Source organism: Stylophora pistillata, chromosome 2 (assembly GCF_964205215.1).
Source record: "Stylophora pistillata chromosome 2, jaStyPist1.2, whole genome shotgun sequence".
Lineage (NCBI taxonomy): Eukaryota > Metazoa > Cnidaria > Anthozoa > Scleractinia > Pocilloporidae > Stylophora > Stylophora pistillata.
The window spans coordinates 54,826,833-54,848,837 of NC_142520.1; the positions used below are offsets into that span (position 1 = coordinate 54,826,833).

Genomic DNA, 22,005 nt, shown 5'->3' on the forward strand with positions numbered 1-22,005 from the left:
ATTGGGCTTAAAATTCGTGCGCGCGCTTAATAATTATTCAAAATGGCGCAGATTTTGAACATCGCCCGTCCAAGTAACCAAAAATCTCGAATCTTCACGCCTGGCATGCACAGGTATCCCATCGACCACAGGATCCCCGAAGATTACGAAGCGTTCTCCTGACGTCGAACGCAAAAAGGCGGCAAAATCAGTGGTGTGTTGGCCACTCTGTTAGTTGGATGAAATAGGTGAAGAAAGAAAGATCGTGAAAAGAAACTTTGGCAAAGAAAATTTACAATTTCTTTTCTTTTGAAAATTTACGAACTATTCAAACAGGCCCTGCATTAGGCTTCCGCGCCTACTGCTTGAATACTTAATTTTAGGGAAATGCGCCCTCGACTCGTGATTATAAACCACGGATAAAGTTTATTTCAAGAACTTGTGAAAAAAATCATATCAAAATATGGAAAGGGGATGACTGCGCAACAGCCTTTTTGAAACTTACTGTACATTATTGTAACCTAATCATTGGCAATATTTATTTTTTCCGCAAAGATAATCTTTGTTACATATATATAAATATATATTGCTCGGGTTGTTTTATTTGGACCAAATGTTTTGTGGAAAATGGTGAAGTTAGTGGAAAAAGACCATTCTCACATCGTTAAATATCGGAACACGTTTGTAGATTGGCGTGATAACAAGTTTACGTTAGCATCATTGAACGTATTCCTCGATACAAAATTGATGGTCTCAAATTGGTCCCAATAAAAGAAGGCGACAAAGTTTAGTAAACGCAATCGATGTAAGATCTTAAATAAAAAGTATTCAAATTGGTCCGAGAAGAAGCTTGATTGAATATGGTTGTGAAAGTAAGAGAGGCTGAACGGCAATCTCGTGAACAGTGATATAGAAAACCCTCTTTCTAAACATGGTAGCATAAGACGTTGCTAAAAAAATAAGAAGCCATTCCGTGTTGGGTTTTAGAATTCATGGAAAAGTTTGCGGCAAGTGCAAGACTTCAGGCCACTGTATCACAAATTTATCAATAATTGAAGTTCTAAAGCGAAAACATGTGGTGGATTCATTTTCTCGGTTAGAGGGGATTTAACAATATAACCTGTGATGTGGCTTTTTTTTTTTTTTTTTTTTGCTATGCGTGCTTGTAGATAGCTATAACTACTTTTATTGTTAAGTCTTCCTCCTCTTCAATTGGCCCTAAGTCTTGTTTAGGCCCGATGACTTGATCTTCTACAAGGGTTTTGCATTCTGCATCGAATACTCTCACTCCACCATCCTTGGCTATCAAAACAAATCTGAAGAAAAAGGAAGATTAACTAGGATTAGAGATTTGATAAAATTCTGCTGTGTTAGATATCGCTAGTAAACAGTAAATAAATGTGAAAAGTTACAAGTGCAGTTTGTTTAGATTAACAATGTAAATTAAAAGATGCCTGGACTGTCAGTGCTAAGATTCTCATGAATAACAAGTTGCTTTATCGTACCACTGTTTTAACCAATAGCACTCAGGGTGGGAGTGCCTTTTAACCTTCATACCTTGTTTGAACTGTGATCGGCGAAGAGCCAAACATTGCAGCTAGAAACAGCCTACTTTTGCCAGAGGTCCTTTTCCAAAGGCACCGAAATGTGTGACTTCCAAAACCAAACAATGGACTCGAAATATCCTTTGGAATTCCGATTAATGACTTCGGCACTGTCCATCGGAAGCACTTTCGCTTGGACAATTCCCTTTTCACTGCAACTTGAGACTGCAAGCAGTGATAATAATGATAATATTAATCATAATCGTAATGATAATAATAATAAAAAAAAAGGACAAAGGCAAAGGAGAAGGAGGCAAGAGCGAAAAACCAAATTCAACCTGGATGAAAAGTGTCGTAAGTCTTCGTGAAAACGAATCTTGTCAAAAGGTGATCAATAAAACTTTTAAACTTGGCGGGAAATGTCCGTTTCGGCCGGCCACAGTATAACAACAGATCGGAGTTTTAAATATTGCTTCACTATGATGAAGGTTTTCCATAATTCCGTTGCACGAAAACGCCATTGCAAATATAGTACCATTTTGTCTTGCATACCTCTGTTGTTTCGCTTTTGCCCAGCCTCGTTTTAGCTGATCCTTTTACTATTACTTTAACCTCTGGCATACCAGCGGATGTTGATTTAATACTTGGTGACAGTGGGCCGATTAGGTACCTCACTAACCTTATCATATATCGCGCGCTGAAGATTTTCAACTCGACTCTTTAGTAATGTTTGATGACTTTCTTGGTACTGTTCGTGGTGGACAATTTCCATTCCCAATTGGTAGTAGTTGTGACATCCTGCCACGCTGCATTTTATCATTCTTTTCGGACATGCGTCCAAATGAAGGTGAACATGAGACCTAAAATAGGCAAACATGGATCGTACGTTATCGGGCTTAGGGAATTTTTTAACTGTTTCCGGGCTAATCCTCTGAAATGAGACCCAGAAAAAAATTTGAAATCAAATTCTAACCTAACTGGGCCCCACTACTAAGGAAAAACCGGGCATTGGTCGTATTGATTAATTGTAATTTTTCCATGCCCATTCCCCTTTAACCAAAGAACGAATATTTTTTTTAATCACTTTTAATAGCAAGAACTGGATGATTACTAACCTGGGAAAATTATGGCCACAATTTAATGGACATGGTCCGGGCTTTTCTTGACACGTTGGTTCGTGCAGATCTAGCTTACACCTCTCTACTTCTGCAGTACAGTGCTTACAAGGTACTTTCTCTTTAGGACAGATCTTTAAGTGATGCTGAATCGAATCTCGGAGATGTGATCCAGCGCAGCCATTGGGGCATTCCATAAGGAGGAATGAGCAGATCTCTTGATGTCTCTCTTTACAGCCATGCCCACCGACCCACGTGCACCCAACGTTTGTGCATTGAACAGTCAATTTGGATATGACTGAGCAGAGTGGTATGCTGATATTCAACGTCTGCTCGTTGATTTTCGCTCGACATACTGCACAAGCCTTTTCCCTCCCACCTCCTGACTTAGTGGAAATGAGCTGCTGCAAACATTCCTGGCATCCACTGTGTCCGCACAATAGGGACACGGGTCTGTTCATCAGCTCCTTGCTAAGAGGTAAAACGAGATTCCATCAAAAGTGGCTAGAGGGCAAAAATACCAGAACTCATTTACAGCTTTCGAAAGGCATTAGGCGATCCTGCCGTAAAGATTTATCAACACACAACTGGCATCAGACCGCATCTAGCATAGTATGTTGTATACGTCTCGCAATACGGACCCACGCGGCATAAATGCTTAAAATACCTTACCGTGGGCGCAAGCGTTACTTACAATGAGTAATAGCCGAATAAAATGTTTTCAGGAGACTTCATGAAGTTGACAATCTGACAAACTGCAATCAAAAGTTCTCCCGAAAAATAATAATTTAAAAACCAGACCCAGGAATAAAAACTAACCACTTCTACGAGGGAAGAGAATTAATTTTTACGACTTTAGGCGCAATTTAGGCCTGCGCTTCTAGGGTTACTGTGCTTTCTTCACCCGGACCAAAAGTTAAGTTCTCGGAAAAGGAATTGGTTGGGAACGTCGAAGGAAAATGAAACCAACCTATAAATTTTAATCGTAAATGAGCTAGAACCAGCGCCAAATAAACAAGCCATAAGAATCATAGTTTAAACTCTTCTAAAGGTTTGGATAGAAATTATTATTTACTTCTACTGAATAATTTGTACCGAATGCATTTAAAATTCGCTGAAGCGTTGAGTTCAGGACGTGGTTGCCATAAAATTTGTATTGGCGCTTCGGCTAAACTTAGGAATACTCGGCCTCTTAATATGCGTCTTTAAATAGCTGCTCTCGTAGTAGCTAAATTAAATAGAACCTACACATTCAAATACATATTCTTCGTTCTTCAGTAAACCGAAATTCAAATTGCTAGCGAGTGAACTGACAAATTCAAATATACAATCTTCGTTCTAAAATCGAACCAACATAGAGAGTGCGGGAGCACTAGTATAACTGCCATATCTTTCAATTATTCTTCGACATCGGGGACGCAAGACTTTGGGAGCGCTAGTATAACTGCCCTCTATTTTAATTATTCTTAGACTTCCAGAGCACGGCACTGTGGGTGTGCTAGTTTAACTGCCTTATCTTAAATTATCATTCGACTTCGGGAGCACTACCTTAACTGCCCTATCTTTGAATTATTTTTCGACGTAGGGAGCACGAGAGCAATCGATTTGTTAACGTTCAAAAGTGGCCGGTTATTCTGAAGTTGCTACGGGGCTTCTCCTGAGCGCTTGATCCGTGTTCTCTTTTTTGCCGAACTCTTCTCTTTAATATCGCCAGTTATTCTTCTTTCGCATTAAAAGTTGACGGGTGACAAGGAAAAGTTCCTAATTCTCCTCAAACAGTGCCGAGGTTTTGTAATCGATAAAAGTAAACCTTACCATATCGGGCAGATTAATTGACTGTCGATGTTAGCATTGGGTAAAAGCTCGCAGTTGAAGTGGCTCAATCCAGACATGTTGGCAAACAACAGAGGAATGAAGAATCACTTTCAACTATTAAAATATCCTGTCACTTTAACTGAAAGAGACTCCAGGGAAGTAGGTCTCCAGAGGTCAATAAGAAATAGGTCTCCAGAGAAAACCTAATTTTGAAAACAATTGTTTAAGTTAAAAAGGCACTGGGGACACAATACTAAAACAATGAATTGAAAAAGAATTGTCTTTGTAATCGTAGGTCTGCAAACACAACAAGTAATAATAAAGCTTTTAATTAAAATATGCTGTTTTGAAAAGATAACAGTTACAATAGGCGCTTTAGCGGCAAGCTTTTAAATAAAAAAGAAAGGATTCTGCTAGTGCTTAGAGACTCGAGCAAAAAAAAGATGCTGATAATATATGGTCAGTCTTCAGTTTTCCTAAAGAAACGGAGTCCTCAAAATAAAGAGGGAAATGGGAGACTAAAATGGCACTGTAGTGACAAGATGCTAAAACAATGAATTGAAACAGACATGTCTTTATTAACATAGGTCTCCAAACACACAAAGTAATAACAACAAAGCTTTTAATTAATTAACAATGAAAAGATAAAAATTACAAAAGGCACTTTAGCGGCAAACAGAATTGAAAGTATGCCGCCAAAGTGCGAATTGATAAAGGGTTCTGGAAGAGCCTTAGGACTCAAGCCCCAAAAAAAGAAATGATGCTAAAACAAAGATTCGTTTATTGAAAAATACTGTCTTCCAAAATAAAAGCTACAAAAGGCCCTTTAGAGGCAAAATCAATAAATTGAAAAAGGAGTCTGAAAGAGCCTTAATTAAGACTCAAGGAAAAAGAACTCAAGTGAGAAAGCACACTAGGTGATAGTAACAAAGGCTTTGTGTATTAAAAAATACTGTTTTCCAACACAAATTTATCTTACAAAAGGCACTTTAGCGGCACGCTGCAAAATCAATAAATTGAAAAGGATTTTGCTACAGCCTAAATACTCAAGGGAAAAGAACAGAAGTGTGAAAACACACGAGTTGATAGTAACAAAGGCTTTTTGTTTTAAAAACTACTGTTTTCAAAAACAAATCTTACAAAAGGAATTTAGCGACACGCTGCAAAATCAATAACTCGGAAAAGGATGCTGCTATAACCTAAGGAAGTTTGCAGATCGACCTATTTCAAAGATTTGTTTATTTAAAATTACTGTCTTCTTTAGTGGCAAAATCAATAAATTGAAAAAGGATTCTGCCAGAGCCTAAAGACTCAAGGAAAAAGAACTTAAGTGAGAAAACACAATGGGTCATAGTAACAAAGGCTTTGTGCATTCAAAATACTATTTTCCAACAAAAATTAATCATACAAAAGGCACTTTAGCGGCACGCTGCAAGATCAATACATTGAAACTGAAGGATTCTGCTAGAGCCTAAAGACTCAAGGAAAAGGAACTCAAGTGAGAAAAAACAATAGGTGATAGTGACAAAAACTTTGTGTATAAAATACTGTTTTGCGAAACAAATCTTATAAAAGGCAATTTAGCGGCATGCTGCAAGATCAATAAATTGAAAAAGGATTCTTCTAGAGCCTTAATACTCAAGAGACGAGAACACAAGTGTGAAAACACAATAGTTGATACATACCTACATACATACATAGACAATTTATTTGGTAACGCAGGTTGGTTACTGGCAGCATTAAGCTGATGTGGACCTGCGACAAATCTAGCTTCTATTTAAGTAAAGTAATTACAAAAAAAAGTAGAAAAATCCTAGCATAAATTAAAATGTGACTAGTGATTCAAACTGGTTTATAATCCTAGCATAAATTTCAATAGAGGTAGTAAGATAAAATTCCTAAAAATATTTACAATTTACCAAATCCTTGTTGCCAACTAGAGCAGTTTGATTAAAAGATATCTTTTCAATAATTGTTGAAAGAGAACGGAGTTTGTTCTTAAATCTCTTATTATCCTCTACGTTCTTAACTGAACGAGGCAAAGAATTCCACGCTATTGCAGACCTATCTCTAAAAGACAGTCTTCCAACATTAGAGTTTGGTAGCTCCAGAGTTAGTTTTAAATTGTCCCTCATATTTCGTATATTTGGACTTTTCCTAATAATTGTTACAACCTGCTAAGGATTGATCCCATAAAAAGCTTTGTGTGTCAGAGAAAGGAGCCTCATCTTATAGAAATAACTTATGGATTTCTAAGAAGACGGTATCACTGATTGGGAATTAGTACCTCCGTGTTGTTTGAAGATAACCTTGGCAGCCCTCAGGTGAATTTTCTCTAAAACACCTAACTTTGCTTACCCCATACAAAAAAATTCCATAAGTGATGCTTGGTAAAATTCCCTTAAAATATACGGACTCCAAGATATGAGAAAGAGGGTTTTTGAACCTGCACAGTTGCTTTACCTTCTTGACCATAGATATTGATAGATCTTTGATGTGGGGTCCAAGCTTAACTTCTTGTAAATCATAAACCCAAGATAGTATGACTTGTTGACAAAGTTAATGGCATGACCAACCAGTTTGACTGGTCTTAAAGGACCAATGAAAGCATTACGGGTAAGAAGCATAACCTCAGTTTTATCGGGATGAATTGTTAAAAGTTCCTGCTACACCACTTTGCTATATCAGTTAAATAAGTTTGGATCTTAAGGCTAACATCATCAATGGAATTGCCTATACAATATAGAGTTGTGTCATCAGTAAACATTTCCATCTTTCCACAACTAGGCACTTCAGGCAGATCATCGACGTAAATACTAAAAAGCCTGGGGCCAAGTACTGTCCCTGGGGTACGCCAAACTTGACGGTCACTTCATTAGATCTTTGCCCCTTAACCTCAACAAACTGTTTTCTCTCAGATAAGTAATTTTCAATCAGATTGTTTTGGTTCCTTGATAATCTAAAGGCTTCGAGTTTGAGGGCCATCGTGTTATGACAAATGTAATCAAATGCCTTTTTAAAGTCTATAAACAGTACCCCCACAGTTTTGTTTTTATCCAGTTCGTGTCTCCAAACTTCAGTCAGGTGCAGCATTAAGAGTTCTGTTGACCTGCCAGTTTTAAAAATCCACTGGCTTTTGTTGGACTTGTTAAAATGGCAGTCAATGGAATCTCCTGTTATGCCCTCGTACACTTTGCTAGGAATAAACAATAGAGAAATAGGCCTAAAGTCACCTCTTTTAGAGCTATGTAACTTTTTGGGTACAGCTTTCCCTTTACTCAGCTTCCATCGAGGAGGGTAAATTGGGGATTTTAAACTTACTTCCATTACATAAGACAGGCCAACTGCCACAGCATCTCCTTCAAGTTTGAGTCCCCTTGAGGTAATGTTGTAAGGGCCACATTCTTTTCCAGGCTTAACTCTTTTATCGATAACCCTTTTAATCTTGTGGACATTAAGTTGTACTGGCTCAATAGTAGGTGTAATTTGGTAAATGTGCTGATGTTCATTACCACTGGTATCTGTTAGAATATCATTTGCAAGCCTCTCACCAACTTTAGAGAAGAAGTCATTGAAACTGTCAGCCTTGTGTTTAAAATTTATTGTAATAATTCTATCCTCATTTTTAATTGCACTCACATTGCCTTTTGATTTGCCTTGCATTTCACCGGAAAAGGATGCTGCTATAACCTAAAGATTTAAGAGAAAAGAAACAAATCTGCAAACACATTACGTTATACTAACAAATGATATTAAAGCTAAACCCTAACGTTGTTTTTAATCTGTGCCACGAAAGAAATAATAATAATGATAGCATGAAATAGAGCTTCACGACTTCTTTTAGTTGTTAAACTATAAAATGAAACGTACTGTGTTAATGATAAACGAAGGAAAGAAAGATGAACGAAAACTGAAAGAAAGCTGAATCACTCAAATATACCTAAACTGTGGAAAAAAGAAAAAAAAAGGCGAAGTGTTAGTGACCACCCAAATATCCAGTTTCGATGCCGGGCTATTTCTCGTTCACATTCTTTTCGCTTTTTTTTTTTTTAAAAAAAGATGGAATGTCTACGAAAGGCAGACTATAATTTTTTCTTTAACTGATAAGAACTCTCATTGATCTTGGTATTTTCTTGTTTTTTCCTTTCTTGTCTTTTTCGTATGGCGCGAACCACATAATCTCTGGAATTTTAGGAAATTTGCAGTTCGACCAGAATATGGTGTTTCATTCTTTTTCTCTTTCTTACTCTCCTTCTTTCTTTCACCCTTTTTTCTTTATTTCTTTCCTCGAAAACTTCCCGAGTTCACAAATTAAACTCGACAATTTTTCCAGAACATGACCGCTCTCGCTCGCCCCAGGCTCCCTCCCAAATCGAGGCACGATTGAAAAATCGAGGCTCGATTGGAAAATCGAGGCTCGATTGGAAAATCGAGGCTCGTTTGGAAAATCGAGGCTCGATTGGAAAATCGAGGCACGATTGCAAAATCGAGGCTCGATTGCAAAATCGAGGCACGATTGAAAAATCGAGGCTCGATTGGAAAAACGAGGCTCGTATGTCGAAGCTTGGCAAAACGAGGAATCGTGGTCGTTTTTGATCAGGGGCTTTTGGGCTCGTTTCCCGGAAACCGTGAATGATCCCACTTGGTTACTTAACAGACCTTGGCGGTTTCGAGTATATTTCTAACTTCTATTAGATAAAATTAAAATGAAGTACAATCCAGGGAATAATGCAAAAATTTTGCCATCAGTTTAAACACTCATTACTTGTTGTGAATACTAATCGATGCTTAACAACTACTAGACAGATAACGATTAGAGCTAATTGACGTCAACACGATCAGAAACAGTTTCTCTGGTGCATTCCAGTTCCAATAATATCCCGTTAAAAACGCTATCATAACTTAAAATCACTGTTTTCCTCTTGTTGTTGCTTGGAGTTTCTACTTGAACTCGTCTGTTACAGAACATTGACTGATTCCTGCAAGATCGTATGACGAAAGTGCTCTGCATTTGACGAGCGTCGTCAAAGTACGAACAATGGATCAGAACCCAGCAAACTTAGAATACAAAGGGAAAGAAAGAGTATTGGAGATACCAGAGAATAAGATTAACCTGACGGGAAATGACGGCAAAAACACTTGAGAGGAAATATTACATCAGTTCGATCGGGCGGAGGGTCCGAGTTAATTCTCAGCTGAATTATCTTTGTTCGCGTTTCAGGAGTCTAGCGAGGCTACAGTTTACACAAATGGGCTAAATTCATAACTGTGTTGAACATAATACTTACTTCTCAGCAAAGTGAACAACAACTGCGGCGAATTATGACGAAATCCAAGACAGACGGTGAACTATTTAGCTGTTCGGCTGCTAGTAGACACAAACAAGGTTCGATTTACATCACAATGCTTCTCACATGTCACGCGACCACGCATTGATGACTAGAAGGGATGGTCGTTCTAATTCGCTGCGCTCAGACGAACAAAGTGAACAACAACTGCGGCGAATTATGACGAAATCAAAGAGAGATTGTGAACAATCTAGCTGTTCGGCTACAAGTAGACACTCCCTGAGTGACAACCTAGGTCCGATTTACATCACAATGCTTCTCACATGTCACGCGACCAGGTAGACTACTACAAGGGATGGGGGAGTGCTTGTCTCTTCGCTTCGTCGGCGGACTAGTATAGTGAAGTAGTTAATTGATGTTTCAGAAGGTATCAAAGTAACACTTGATGAATGTAAACTGATCGATCTTAACAAGCGATAAAAACTTATTCGACCGTTTGCATTTCACCTCAACAAAGCGATGTGAGGTGTGTTCTGCGGAAAAAATGGCAAGAAAACGTGACTGAAAGTTTGGAACTGTTAGACTGAACCACAGAAAAGACAATACACAGCAAGTGAGGTAGGTTTACATTTATTTTGAGCCTTAACAAAGACATTCGTCGATATAAGTTTACGATATTACGACTCTTCAACATTCTCCCATACATTTCTTTATATTTCGAATAAACGACCAGACACGCCGCTTCATCATCGTTTCATCATCATCGTTTTTTCATAATAAAGCAGGTTGAGGGATAGGCAAGACATTTACGTCTTGATGTGGACCTGCACCAATTAAATTATCAATTAATAAAAACCTAAATAGTGAATAAATCGAAAATGGGTATGTAGATAATGACCGTGAGTTGAAAGAAATATTAATAACAGTACAGGGTAAATATTAAAAGTATCTAAAGTCAACAGTTTTGTTGGAAACACTACAGGAAGCTTGTGTGAGCCCCGGCTGTGATTTAATCAGCTCGGTTCGGCTGTGATTTAATCAGCTCGGTTACTCTTGGCAATCTTAGATACTTTTTTATGGTAGAGATAAAAACTCGTGGGTTTTACTGCATAGTTCACCTTTAATGCTAGGCACAGTAGCGTCATTAAGAAGCTCTAGTAGAGTAGTATTTACTGATGCAAGACCTTTTGGTGCCCGTGCCCTTCAACGTCCGCGACCATTTAGAAAGGCCACTGGGCTGTTTGTCTCGATCTGTTGGCTGGGGAAGATGAGTGATTACTGAAAGAGGGAGAGAGGGTGACAAGTTGTTTATTACTCCACCAGGACAAGAAAGAGAGATGCAAGAATCGTTTCTTTCATTTTCCAATGTTTTCAAGAGGTAAAAATGATTACAATGGTCTTTGCGACTCATTTTTACAGAAACGAATCCTATACTTTTCAGTCTTTTCTTTATTTCATTTACACGAATCAAGTTTATTCCCTTAAGGTACGCATGATAAGAAAAACACATGATAAGAAACCATCGAAATTTCCTTCAAGAATGAGACTATAAAACAAAGGACTACGGGCTCGAGAATCAACTATCACGAGTGGAAATCAACAAGGAACAATATAATGGTTTGTGGAAACTTACTTGTCGCCCAAAACTTAGATAGATAGATAGATAGATAGATAGATAGATAGATAGATCGCTTAGTGAGTAATACTTTGCAGTCGTAAAACTGAATTGCGTATTTTACAGCCAACATTGGTTAAAATATAAAGCTAAATAAAATCATATAAATGTAAATGCCTAATATAATAAATGAATCTAGAATATGTATGAATATCTAAAATTAAAGTCGACTTTCTTTGAAACTTTAGGAGCCATTGTGAGCACCCAGGGACATAGCATAAAAGAAAGAGCGTCGAAAACGTTTGTGAGAACGTGGCAAATTATATATCTCTTGACGCCTTAAATTAGAACTACATTTTTTTTCCTTGATGGCAGAAGATGGTATAACTTATGTTCGGGATTATTAACAATGGAATCGAAGAAATGACAACAGAGTTCTATGCGTCTATCATACAACGTTAGCAGGCCCAGACTGTCAAGGCATTCCCAATATGACATTTCAGGTAAAATTATAGCTCATCTTAATGTGCGAAGCATTTTGCACAAGATGAATCATGTTCGACTATTATTTTAGTGACAAGAAATTCGACATTTTTACTTTTTCTGAAACATGCCTTAGCCCATCTATAAAGGATAATGAAGTAGATATTACGGGCTATTCACTACTGAGAAATGACCCAACGGGTAAAAGAGGCGGCGGCACGGCAATTTACGTACGCGATGGGATTCCCTACAAACATAGAACCGATATCGACTCCAGTGCAAGAAATTGTTTATTGCCTCACGTCTGTTCTGAGACATTCATCGATGCACTAAATGACTCACTCACTCTCGAAACTGCCAGCGGATCGGAAATTGTCGTTTTGGGGGATTTCAATATCGACTATTTAGCTGTAAAAGACGACTCTGCAGACGTGTAGCTTGTAATACGAGATCTGGACGCACTGCAACACGTTTGAACCTAAGTTAAGTTAGTACTTTGCTTAACGCAACACACGTATTCATTGGTGTGAGTATTCTAGGATCTCAAAGTTATTTCTTTCGTTGTGTTATTTTTAAAAGCTTAATATAATTTTGAGAAAGTTGAGTGACAATATTTCCACTTCGGAAAGAATCAGTAAAATGTGGTTCTCGGCTATTTACCACCCAATCTACCAAGGACTCGCACTATCATATTGTTGAATAACTATGTTGTTTTGATCTTAAATACGTTATCAATTAAAATTCCAGTGTTTTTTAGGTTACATTATAGAGACGAAAGACTCAATCCTATGATCGAAAATAAAAATATCAAACATTATGATGCTTAGATATCTACCAAAAATTTGCGCAAAGTGAATAGGACTAGGGAAAAAGGTATGTGTCGAACGCCATCGTAAGAGCTTTCCGTCGTCACTCCTTTAAGTCCCTATAGTGAAGATGTTTAGTGTACATTTTTGTTCAGTGTACAGTATGTAAAAATAAATGCCACGCCTATAAGGCTGATATCTAAATAAACCTTAGGCTGGAGTTAAGTAAATAAATACGGTAATTAGATTGAATATGAAGCTGACGGTTTTAAATCATATTTTAATTGAATTGAAATCATCCATTCACAATAAGGCGAATTAGAAACTCCCTAAAAAACTCTAATACGGAATAATGAATAACGAGAAAAGGTTAAAATGAATGATGAATAACCTCGAAAAAAATGAAAGGAATAATAATGACCTTTATTAGTATACTTCCACATAGTGGCTCTTCGCTACTAATATAAAAACTAACTATATGCATAATACTTTCAATAAATCAAAATTGATAAAATAGTGAATAATAAAAACTATACTAGATTATCCATTGCATGTCAGTATGTGTCTCTTAAGATTTAAACAAAAAAGTGCATGGTCACTGCAATTCCTTAGCTCCGCAGGAAGCTTATTGAAAGCTTCTGCAGCTTGATCTTGTAGAGTGTTCTTCTCAATTTTGTTGGCAAGTTCTAATTTTGGTGCAGCTAATGACCTAAGACTATATCTATTTACGACGTGTTGCTTGAGTTTTAGTGGAAAGTCCTTATTGTATAATGACTTGTGCGTTAGCTTAGCTATATTAAATTCTAAACGCTCTTTGATTGTGAGCCAACCTAGCTTTCTAACATCCTGGAGTCCAGCAAATTTAGTTAACACAAAACCCGCACACGTGTTCTGTACTCTTTGAAGGTGTTTGGTCTGGTACTCTGGGAGAGGACTAAACACAACGTTGCAATAATTCAGTTTAGAGAGTATAAGACTTTCCACCAGTAGTTTTCTTATGTGGTATGGTGAGAAGTTTTTTAGTTTCCGTAGTACTGCTAAAGCACCGTAACACGATGACAACAGATTGGTTATGTGTTCTTGCCATGTTAGTTCCTGATCCAGATAAACTCCCAAAAGCTTGGTGCTTGAGACTTTCTCAAGTTAGTGTCACCGCAGTATACATCTGCAGAAAAACCGTTTAAAGAGTGTGCGCGCGCTAATTGTCTTGTAGAGGGAAGCATCCATTTCGTTTTTTTCTGAATTCAACGCCAGATTGGACGATTCAGAGTAACTGTTCAGGCCTCTTATTGTCTGATAAGCATCCTTCATGCACGCCTCTATTTCATGCGGCCTCGAGTGGTGAAGTAACGTGGTATCATCACCATATTGAAAGCATTTACAACTTAACTTTTTCTGGAGCTCTGCTACATAGATATTGAAAATTAACGGTCCTAAGATCGATCCTTGAGGGACGCCGAAGCACGTTTCCAACCGCTGAGAACACTTGTCATCTATCATTACATACTGTTGCCTGCCCGTAAGATAGGAGGTAATCCAGGTCAGAAAATCCTTTGAAAGACCCATTGAGTGCATTTTATAAATAACTGACTTGAAGTTCACAGTGTCGAAAGCTTTCGAGTAGTCTGCAAGAATCATGAGAGTTATTTTGCCGCGACGCATTGCACGTGTAATATCGTCTCTAATCCTCAGTAATGTCGTGGCCGTTGAGTGATTCTTTCTAAATCCTGAGATGTTTTCACCAAAAAGTGCTCTTTCTTCAATAAATCCAATTGTCTGATGGGCTACCAGCCTTTCAAAGATTTGGGACAGGGCTGGGAGGATCGATACAGGTCGATAGTCATGTTTAGCCATTGGTTGATCTATCTCTGGTATTGGTGAGATTCGCGCCACCTTCCAGTCAATAGGGAAATAATTATTTCTGATACAACAGTTAATTATATGTGTGAGAGGACCTGCTAACAGCTCCGCAACTGGTTTCAAAAACTTCACTGGGATATTATCTGGACCTGTTGAACTGTCTGTTCTTAGTAATTTGATTTCGCGTAAGACCTCTACATGGGTTACCTCGCGTAGCTTGAAAGGGACGGAGTCGCTAACATCATCCAGTGAATTTACCAGATATAATAGGTCATCGACAGAGTCCCCTGAAGATTTCCCTAAGGTTCGGTTCCCTAAGGGACGGAGTCGCTAACATCACCCAGTGAATTTACCAGATATAATAGGTCATCGACAGAGTCCCCTGAAGATTTCCCTAAGGTTCTCTCTGCTGTAGTGGCGAAGAATGAGTTGAGCTCATCAGGATCGGAATAATGAATAAGTGAGATCCAATTATTCCGCTTCCACCCCGAGTATAGCTGTGACAGTATTCACTTCATATTCTTCTCAGGCTTTATTATGAAACTGTTGTCAGCTGCCTGCAATTATCATAACAAGCACTATAACCACTTGCAATTCAACCATTAGGAGTTTCATAAACCTGTGAGCCGGCGAGCCCTGCGAGCCAAGGTGCGAGCCCGCGAGTCATGTGAACCACAGTCAAAATGTTAAGAATTTTTATTTGATGGAATTTTGATAAGTCTGATTTACTATGAGTTAAGACTTGGGACGATGTACAGATGTTTAGAGCATCTTTCATATTTGACGCACCAGCAATAGTTCATAATAAGTAAGATCTTTTGACAGGGAGCCCACGTCACAAAGTGTGGTTTTCAGTGAGGCCCTGCATAAATCTAACGTAAGGATAACAGAAAATATAAATATGGTTATCAAGAAAAGGATAAAAGGGCATAATCACTAGAAGAGACTACATATTTTTAACAAGACGTCTAAAAACTGAAAAATCGGAAATGTCCCTAATGCCGTCTGGGAGAGCGTTCCAGTCATCTACTGCATGACAAACAAACCGATGCTGACCCCATGTACGCTTTGATTGTGGTTTACAAATGTTGTTATTAAAACGAGTGTTATAATCATGCATGTCTTTAAAATGATTAAAATTAAAATTCCAATCAATTAGTCCATTCAAGGACTTAAAAACCAAAAATAGACGATGAGATCTTCGTCTTTTTTCCAATGTATCCCAACCAAGAAGATCAAGAGCTTCTGTTGCTGATGAATGCTTTGGCATATCTAAAATTAATTTAGCTGCTTTATTCTGGAGTAATTGGATCTTGTTCATCAGAGTGGTGTTGGATTTATCCCCCCAAGTCACATCAGCATAATCAAGGATTGGCAGCATCATGGCTTTTACAAAGAGTTCCCTTGTATTTCTTGGCATAAGATGTTTTATTCTCTGTAAAACGCCAAGCCTCTGAGACACTTTGGTCTTAATGTAATCCACGTGATCAGTCCAAGTCAGATTCTCATTGATAATTACGCCCAGATACTTGAACGAATTGACTCTGTCTAACTCCTTCTCCTTGATTATTAATGTGAATTCTTCTAAGGTGTTAAGTTTCCTTGGACCGCCAATGAGCATGAATTTAGACTTCGAGATATTTAGTGTAAGTTTATGCTCGTAGAGCCACTGAGCTAGCCTGTCCAGATCCTGATTCAACATGGTCTGTAGGTCACGGGCTGATTGAGAAGAGCAGTAGATAGCAGTGTCATCAGCGAATAAGGTGACAGTAGTGTTCCGAAGGACCTTGGGTAGATCGTTGATGTAAATGGCGAATAGTAATGGACCGAGAATAGACCCCTGAGGAACACCAACGGAAACCTTCCGCGCAGGAGAAGAGGCTTGACCAATCACAGTCTTCTGGTAACGAGAGGATAAGTAGGAATGGAACCACTCAAGATTCTTGCTGCGTAATCCTAGAGATTTGAGCTTCCCGAGTAAAATGACATGGTCAACGGTGTCGAAGGCTTTCTTCAGATCGATAAAAACTACACCATTTACTAAACCTTTATCCATATTACTTAGCACTTCATCGGTAAACTGCGTTAGAGCTAAAGCGGTAGATCTTGCACGTCTGAAGCCAAACTGGTTCACAGCAAGCAGATTGTTGGAGTCGAGGTAGCCGTAAAGTTGAGAATGAACAGCTCTCTCAATTACTTTACTGACCGTGGGCAGGATAGAAATGGGACGATAGTTATCTTTATCGGACTTATCACCTTCTTTGAAAAGAGCAGTCACTTTCGCACATTTCCAAGATGATGGGAATTGACCCTTCTCAAAAGAGAGGTTTATGATATCCCTCAGAGGTGAAGCAAGTACATTTGCTGCATCACGGAGTAAACGTGCACTGATGTTGTCTAGTCCTACCGCTTTATTGGTTTTCATTAGGCGCAGCTGCTTTTCAACAAAGGCTGACGTCACATACTTGAGAGAGAACGATAAGGTAGGAACTGCATCGTACTGAGTCGGTTTTAAACCACGAAAGGCCTTTGCAAGGCTCTTACCGATGCTTGAAAAGTGATTGTTTAGAGTTTCTGCAATGCCTTTGGGGTCAGTCTGCAATTTTCCATGACCAAAAACTGCATTAATTTCATTGTGGTTAGAGGGAAGTGTCTCTTTAATTGCTTTCCACATCTTGGAGCTGTCACCTTTAGCATCTTCTATCAGCCGACAATAATATTTCGATTTCAGCTTCTTTTCCTCGCTATTCGCACAGTTCCTCAATTTTCGGTACATTTGTCAGTGATACTGCGAGTTCTTACGCTTCTGAGCCTGTTTCCAGTGGTAATCTCGATCACTCCGAATTTCGAGGAGTTTGTTCGTAACCCATGGTGTCTTTGTCCCCTTCACACGCTTTGATTTTATCGGAGCGTGGTCGTTTGCAATGCTATTGAAAAGACCTTCCCAGAGGAACACGGCATCATCAACATCATTAGCACTTTCGATTATGCTCCAAGGTAAGTTGCTGAGATCACGCAAGAATGCATCTTTGTCGTAGCTTTTAAAACAACGATACTCGAGCAACTTTGGTGGAAGTTTCTTTACACCTCCCTTGATAGTACAGAACACAATGCTATGATCGCTGATGCTTGACTGCAGAACATCGGACTGCACGACCCTGTGAGTGTTGTTAACGAACATCAAGTCTATCGTGGTGCTAGAATTCTCAGTGACCCGAGTAGGTTTACAAATAATCTGAGAAAGACTGTGTTGTAATGCAAATTCATCAAGTTTACGGCGTAACTGATTCTTGGTGGAATAATCAATATTATAGTCACCCACCAAAACAATATCGGAGTTTTCAGTGTCGATGTAATTTAGCGAATCAGCTAGATTTGAAATAAAACCATCGATGTTCACATCATCAGGTCTGTAAGAACAGCACAGTATCATTCGTTTGCATTTAGGTCTCTTGATTTCCACCCACAGACATTCAAAGTTATGCTTTATGAGATCAGACATAACGACAAAGGGGATTCCATCCCGGACGAAAATTAAAACTCCTCCACCACAACTTTTGATCAAACACTGTCTATCCTTACGCACAAGCGAGTACCCTGGTATCGTGATCTCATTGTCCAAAATATTTGGAGCTAGCCAGGTTTCAGAAAGAGTCAAGATGTCAAAGGAGTGTTTGTGGACAAGTTCCTTTACATGATCGAGTTTGTTTACCAAACGATTAACGTTTAAATGAGCAATCTTGAAACCCCGTAACATGCGAACGTCAGAATGAAAATCGTTATTGTCTGACCGTTGCTGAGTAGTAGTATTGCAATGAGAGTCATCCAAACAGTCTATGCCAGGGAACGGACAAGTAAAACACATCCAGGTAGAAGATTCATTAGTTGCGAGAGAATAATATTCGTCAACGCCCATGTTCAAGCATTTAGCATGGTGCCATTTGTCGCAACCGTCACACTGAATAGCTCTTTGGTTTGAGCGACATCCTTTAGAACAAATAGCACACGGATCTTTCACCGGACCGGGGTTGGAGCTCACATCCCCGGCTAAGAGCAGTAAGTACGAGGCAGAAAGACTGACGTTAGCCAAGTAAATCGAAGCTTGAAGTTTCCAAGATGGCGACGAGGCAACACGTGTTGAGCGTCTTGGTAGACCAGAGTTTCGTCCAGGAAAGCTGGCAGAGTTTAAATTAAGGGCCAGAAACAAGTTTCCATCATCAAAAAGCCTTTCGGGTACAGATGAGTTGTCTAGCGATGTTGCAAATAACAATACTAGGACAAGAGACGCGCTACACCGAGAGAGCCAACCGATCGCCATTACATACACCATTACATACACCGTTATCTGAAGGTGGTTTAAGGGCAGCTTTCTTGAAAACTGAAATATTCTAACCACGGAAAGGGGTAGCTTGCTTCTAAGGAAACTATATTCAGTAGCAAAGGATTCAACTCTAACCAACACCATTGTGCGGAATCTTACAAAATAAAGTTCAACCTTTCAGTTCCTCTTCCCACCAGGCTACAAGCTGGTCACTTCACCCTGGGATAGGCTCTGGTGGTGTTGACCTGTATACACACTTCACCTTTATCATAATCATAGGATAATATCACGTGGCATACTCTGTTAGACATACTAACATCAACTTACTAGTTTTGGGTTACTCCTGAGGTACTGGACCAAGGTTTGTCTTAATCTGCCGTATGGGATTTTGATTCCTTTAACAATTTCCAGTTGTTCTGACAAGGCATAGAACATGCAATTTCCTGATCCTTGATTGTCGGATATTCTGAAGCCCTTGTCTGATGCAATATTCCTCAGCCCCGATAATAGATCTGTTCTTCTTTTAACTTTGCTTGCATCAAGCTGCATCTCTTGAAGTTCCTGGATGATTTGGTCAAGAGTATCTAGAAAAGATCAAGTTTTTACTAATGAAAGAAGAGCAAAAATATTCAGCTGGAAAATATAAATTCCCCAGCTAGTAAGAGAAACTTGGAGGGAAAAAAAGGAAAGAAGGCCTTCAACCACTAAATAACCGATGTATTGTTCTACAACTGAGCCTTGAAGTGACACACTGGCAGTCGAGTGACTTTTTAGGTTCGATATTTGCCCGTTACGGAATGTTGGATAAAATAATCAAGAGAGAAGGGGTAGACACGAAACAGGTCTACACCCTGACATATTTGCGAATCCTGGAAATATTCTGGGCTTCAAAAAGATACTGATTTATTTCCTCTACCGTATCAATATACGATTTCTTCAATACTGTGTCGAAAGACAAATGTATTGCGACCGGCTTGATCGAAACAGCGTTTAAACTTCCGCTTTGTTTTGAGAAAAAGAAGAAGAATGCCCCAAGTCTCCCTGTTTCAGGCAATGTATGTTTGTTTCCGGGTGAAATGTGATGAAACCTTCAATTGTCCGAAAGAAACATCTCACACCAAACAAGATCGATAGTAAAAGAAATGCAAATTTGAATATACATGCCTTGGGATTGTAACCGAAAGCAGAGCTATAAATATTAACAGATGTCTCCTTAATGTAAAATACTATCAGAAGTATTACTTCTAACAAAGCGTAGCTCGCCTGGAGTTCAAAGAAAAGGAAAGGAGGAATGTTGGACATTCTTGAAACTTCTCTGTTCATTTTTGGAGATGTCAGTTACCGTGTGTTATTTAATAAATGGTAAACACCACAGCGTACACTATTGAGTTATGGTGCGCGCGGGAGGTTGCTAAGCACGAAAGAAGCGTGAGAGTCGCTCGAGGCGATAGCCGAGAGCGACTCTAGCTTCTTGAGTCAGCTGAGGCTACAGCTGAGGCTGTAGGCCGAAGCTGGCTGCAATATTTCTCATAATGCCATGTGCCGAAGTAATTATCCATTATAATTATTGATCCCCATGAAATCCTATTGTTCTGTGTCTGTGTTGGATCTTCGAATGAATATATGAACAATGAATATATGAACTTCATATATTCATTGTATAGGTGTGATAATTGTGATGCTCATTGCTATTGTTCTTTGTTGTGATGAATATATCTTAGATTTTAATTGTGCCGAGGGTTGTTATTGTAGCTCTTTGTTATAGTTGTTCGAAACAGTTCTAATGATGGAATTAACTCGTGCAAGGCGTGTAACACTGCTAATTTGCATACTTTATAAGCCAGAGATTTCAATCACTTTACTCAATGCGAACCTGGGTTTAGAAAGAGGATAGATTCGTCGGAAGACGAAGGATTATTTATTACACAGAGCTTTACGAAGGCAGATATTTCAGCAGAAATCAAAGATAATGTAATGTAACGTTTGGACATATCTGTCAGTGCTTTAAAGTGCTACTGAAACGAAATTTTCGTATCTGAAACTTTTGCTCTAACCTGTAGTTCCCATCTATCCTTATTCTTATCCTTCTTTCTCATGTTTACCTAACATAACTGTTTTCTAACTTTTTTTCTTTGAATTTTTGGCCACAATGTATAAAAATAAGAGGCACCAGTTACTGATCCTTCCCTAATAGTGGAGTCAGTTTTTTGCGGATTCAAGTTTTCCATAAAAACATGTTCATACATTCCTAACTTTTTGTTTAGAGCCAAGAGACATGATATAGATTAATTTCCCTTGATATTAAGCGTTGTAGTCGGATTGAGGCGATCTGGGCTAGTTTTGAGGTACTGCCTTCCTCTGGAGACTGATACGTTGTAATTTAAAATAATTCATAACAACAATTTTGAACTAAGCGACATTCTTGAAAAGAATTACCTTGGTGGTAACAAAAATTTTCAGCTAGGTCTTTGCGCTGTACAAGTTCGTCCTGTAATGCAGCATTCAAAACTTCGAAAGTTGCTCTGCAACCTTTCTTCTGTTTCCAGTGTTTTAACATGTGATATGCTCTCTCGTCCAGACCCTCTCGTCTTTGTCCTATATCCTTTAGTTTTGCATCCTCGACCTTGAGGCGACGCCCAAGCCTTATCCACTTTTCACCAATTTGAGAGGCTAATTGTTCCAATTCATTATCTGTTGGTGTGCCTTGTTTTACTACAAAAAAAAAAAGAAATATATTCTATAGAACCACTACTGATACGGTCTTTTACTGGGATCTCTGTACAAAATCAATCAATCACACTGTAAGCAAAGAACAATGATTCCAACCAGAAGTGTGTAATGGTCCAATTATATCAATCAGTGCTCAAGGCTGGAGGTAAGCTAACATGGCAAAAAACTTAAAGCAGTGAATTCAGTCTGTCTTACCATAATTTTTCTGTTGTAAAGATTTTTGTGATGTACAAACTTCACTAGATGGATCAGAATCCTGTAACGAAAAAAAAAAAAAAGAACCATCTTAATGGTTTCTTCAGCATGTAAGACATAACATGTTCCCAAAAAAGACCGTCCTACTTCAGGTTGAATTCGTTTAGAGTAGGATTTCCGGGATTTCTCCAGGCTCAGATTGATTTTTCCAGGACTCCAAATTTCACTTTTAACCCTTTCATTATCAAGATTTC

General features: G+C 38.6%; 2 protein-coding genes across 3 annotated transcripts in view; both read right to left on the reverse strand.

The window, feature by feature from the left end:
- Window positions 1-676: 676 nt before the first annotated feature.
- On the reverse strand, window positions 677-7,623 carry LOC148740442 (TNF receptor-associated factor 2-like). 2 transcript variants are annotated; one of them, XM_088750550.1, is made up of 5 exons: window positions 7,490-7,623; window positions 2,639-3,109; window positions 2,203-2,383; window positions 1,537-1,748; window positions 677-1,295 (listed from the first exon to the last, which is right to left on the reverse strand). In XM_088750550.1, the coding sequence occupies exons 2-5, from the start codon at window positions 3,097-3,099 to the stop codon at window positions 1,133-1,135; spliced, it is 1,017 nt and encodes a 338-aa protein (XP_088606676.1). In that variant the 5' UTR covers window positions 3,100-3,109; window positions 7,490-7,623; the 3' UTR covers window positions 677-1,132. The 2 variants fall into 2 exon arrangements, with proteins under 2 accessions (XP_088606676.1, XP_088606675.1); XM_088750549.1 differs by lacking the exon at window positions 7,490-7,623 and adding an exon at window positions 4,454-4,554.
- LOC148740443 (uncharacterized) overlaps window positions 6,140-22,005 on the reverse strand; it is a 35,150-nt gene continuing 19,284 nt past the window's right edge. Inside the window, exons 4-8 of the mRNA XM_088750532.1 lie at window positions 21,752-21,812; window positions 21,263-21,538; window positions 19,154-19,410; window positions 8,093-8,143; window positions 6,140-7,649 (exon numbers count right to left, since the gene is read on the reverse strand). Of these exons, the coding sequence (XP_088606658.1) occupies window positions 7,614-7,649; window positions 8,093-8,143; window positions 19,154-19,410; window positions 21,263-21,538; window positions 21,752-21,812 (681 nt within the window). The 3' untranslated portion in view covers window positions 6,140-7,613. The remainder of the gene's footprint in view (window positions 7,650-8,092; window positions 8,144-19,153; window positions 19,411-21,262; window positions 21,539-21,751; window positions 21,813-22,005) is intronic.

Bases quoted from the DNA above. Each gene is read 5' to 3' on its own strand.
- LOC148740442 (XM_088750549.1), bottom strand. From the start codon at position 4,530: ATGTCTGGATTGAGCCACTTCAACTGCGAGCTTTTACCCAATGCTAAC. The intron at 1,749-2,202 runs GTTAGTGAGGTA...CACTGCTTGCAG, and splicing joins AGCGCGCGATATATGATAAG to TCTCAAGTTGCAGTGAAAAG. The intron at 1,296-1,536 runs GTATGAAGGTTA...CTTTTTCTTCAG, and splicing joins CCGATCACAGTTCAAACAAG to ATTTGTTTTGATAGCCAAGG.